The 2564-nt window shown below is 37.2% G+C and overlaps 1 protein-coding gene across 1 annotated transcript; it reads left to right on the forward strand.

Moving 5' to 3' along the window:
- The first annotated feature begins 444 nt into the window (after positions 1 to 444).
- Positions 445 to 1353, forward strand: LOC124077848 (taste receptor type 2 member 9-like). Its single transcript, XM_046422367.1, has one exon. It carries the CDS (start codon positions 445 to 447, stop codon positions 1351 to 1353), a length of 909 nt encoding a protein of 302 aa, XP_046278323.1.
- Positions 1354 to 2564: the final 1211 nt, after the last annotated feature.

Here is a 2564-nt window from a genome sequence, read left to right on the forward strand (position 1 = left end):
TGATTGGGAAAGAGCCACTTTTAAGGCTGTGTATTCAGAAAACAGGAAATAAGCTTCTGTCCTGAGGATATGTCATATGACATTAGGGAAAAATAAAATGGCAGTAACATAAGTGAAACACATTTATAATCAGATTTTTTTTTCAAAACTGAATAACTTTGAGAATGGACTAGTGCATATAGGGTAAATTTTTCTGGGTATGTAATTAGAAGACTTATCATTCAAATGTTTGGATTTGCATTCCCACAGTTTCATGTGAAGAGCACCAGATTTAAAAAGCAGTCTCTCTGATTTTCTTCCTTATGAGAAAAACAAGTGTGAGACTCTAGCTATGATCCAGGAGTTGACAGACGATCAGATTTCTCCGAGCTTGTGTACAAGATCCTCAGGGGAAGGTATTTAAGATCATCTACAGGGGAAACGCTAAGATTCATCTTAAGAAACATGGCCCTTCTTTTGACAGCTATTCTTCATATGGTCCTCATGTCAACAGAATTCGTCATAGGGATTATAGTCAATGGATTTCTTATAATCATGAGCTGTAATGACTTGATCAAAAGCAGAAGGCTAATTCTATTACAAATCCTCTTACTATGTATAGGAATATCAAGATTTGGCCTGCAGATCATCTTAATAGTACAAAGTTTGTACTCTGTGTTCTTTCCACTTGCTTATCAGGCAAATATTTATGGGGCAAAGATGATGTTTTTTTGGATGTTTTTTAATTCTCTCAGTCTCTGGTTTGCCACCAGCCTTTCTATATTTTACTGCCTCAAGATTGCAACCTTCACTCATTCCTGTTTTCTTTGGCTGAAATTCAGGATTTCGAAGCTTATCCTCTGGCTGCTCCTGGTCAGCTTGCTGGCCTCTTTGAGCACTGCAGCGGTATGTACTAAGGTAGAATTACCTAAAATCGACTATGCTGATTTCTTCACAAACACCACACTAAAGAGTGCTACAGCCAAGATAAAAAACAACAATGAATTGCTTCTTGTCAACTTGGCATTAATCCTTCCTCTCTTCATATTCGTGATGTGCACTTGCATGTTATTCATCTCTCTTTACAAGCATACTCACCGGATACAAAATGGACCTCATGGTTTTCCCAATGCCCAGAGAGAAGCCCATATAAATGCATTAAGAACAGTGATAACATTCTTTTGCTTCTTTATTTCTTATTTTGCTGCCTTCATGACAAATATGACATTTCAAATCTCTTACAGAAGTCAGCAGTTCTTTGTGGTGAAGGACATAATGGCAGCATACCCTGCGGGCCATTCGATTATAATCATCCTGAGTAACTCTAAGCTCCAGCAATCATTCAGGAGAATTCGCTTCCTCAAAAGGAAATGATGAAGATGAGGACAAACATGAAATGAAATATTTTTCCTTGCCATGAGCTCAGTGGACTTACTTGTGTTTTATGTGCTCCCTATCCCTTCTCTCTGACAATATCCTGCCCCCATTACACCCCAAGGGACACCAATTGTGGGAAGCTAATTCTGATATTTGATGGATAGGATATTTCTTCTTCAAGGGCTTATGTATTTCAAAATATTTTGATGGTAATACATGTTAGTAACTAGTGCTTGCAGTGGAATACCAGCTATATTTTAGAAACAAGAAAAAAGTTCTATGACTTTATTTGGTTAATCACTATTTCAGTTTCTTTATCTGTCTTCCAAGGTCACTGGGGGTTTTCTGGGTGAGATAAGGAAAAGCAAGTCCATTTTAGTTCAAAACTTGAAGCCATAGAATAATTTGGTTGTTTGGGGGCACTTAATTATTTTTCAAAGAATTTCATTAGTATAATGCAAACACAGGTTGAAAGTGTATGCCACAGTCATGCATCCAGCTGTACTGGGTAAGATCTTCTGCTTCTGATTTCAGGTGGGGAGGTGATACGGGGCAAATCGAGCTCCAAGCATATATACACAATCAGCACAATTCAAAGTCTCCATTCTTCACAAAATAAAGAAATATTTTTTAATCTCCTGAAGTATTAAGCTTACTCTCAGAGAAAGTGTGGGGAGGTGAATAACAGTGAATTCTTAGCAGATTGAACATTAGACAATAGAGTTCTTAACTTCTTCCCAACTGGGAATCTTGTCTGGGGTATGGCAGCAACACATGTCTTGAAGATCTAAAGTAAAAGCTTTGAATTTGTTGATAGATTTGAATTGATTCTTCTCTTTAAGGATCTTGAATAGTCATGTTTGAGGGGAAAAAAAACTGTTTTTGCAATATCTTTCATTTCTTAGGATGCCTATTGGAATTTATAAACTCCTCTTTGCCTCTTAAACAAAAAAAAAAAATATGTGTTGCTATTTAAGTTGTAACAAATTGCAATTAAAGTGGATTAAATGTTGCTAGATGTGAAAAAACTAGATATGTGTATGTATGTTTGCAATGATTTCTTACTGTGGTTAAGAACTGTGGTTAAGAACCTGGCCTCTGGGGCCAAATTGGATGGGTTTGCATCTGGCCAGCTGCTGAGTTAGCAGTGTGAACTTGGGCAAGTCATTAGACTCTGACCCCACAGTCTCCTCATCTGTAAAATGAGA

Source organism: Marmota monax, unplaced genomic scaffold (genome assembly GCF_021218885.2).
Source record: "Marmota monax isolate L192 unplaced genomic scaffold, Marmota_monax_Labrador192_F-V1.1 WCK01_AAM20220418_F8-fsc00027, whole genome shotgun sequence".
NCBI lineage: Eukaryota > Metazoa > Chordata > Mammalia > Rodentia > Sciuridae > Marmota > Marmota monax.

Coding starts and splice junctions, on each gene's coding strand:
- LOC124077848 (XM_046422367.1), top strand. CDS start 445: ATGGCCCTTCTTTTGACAGCTATTCTTCATATGGTCCTCATGTCAACA.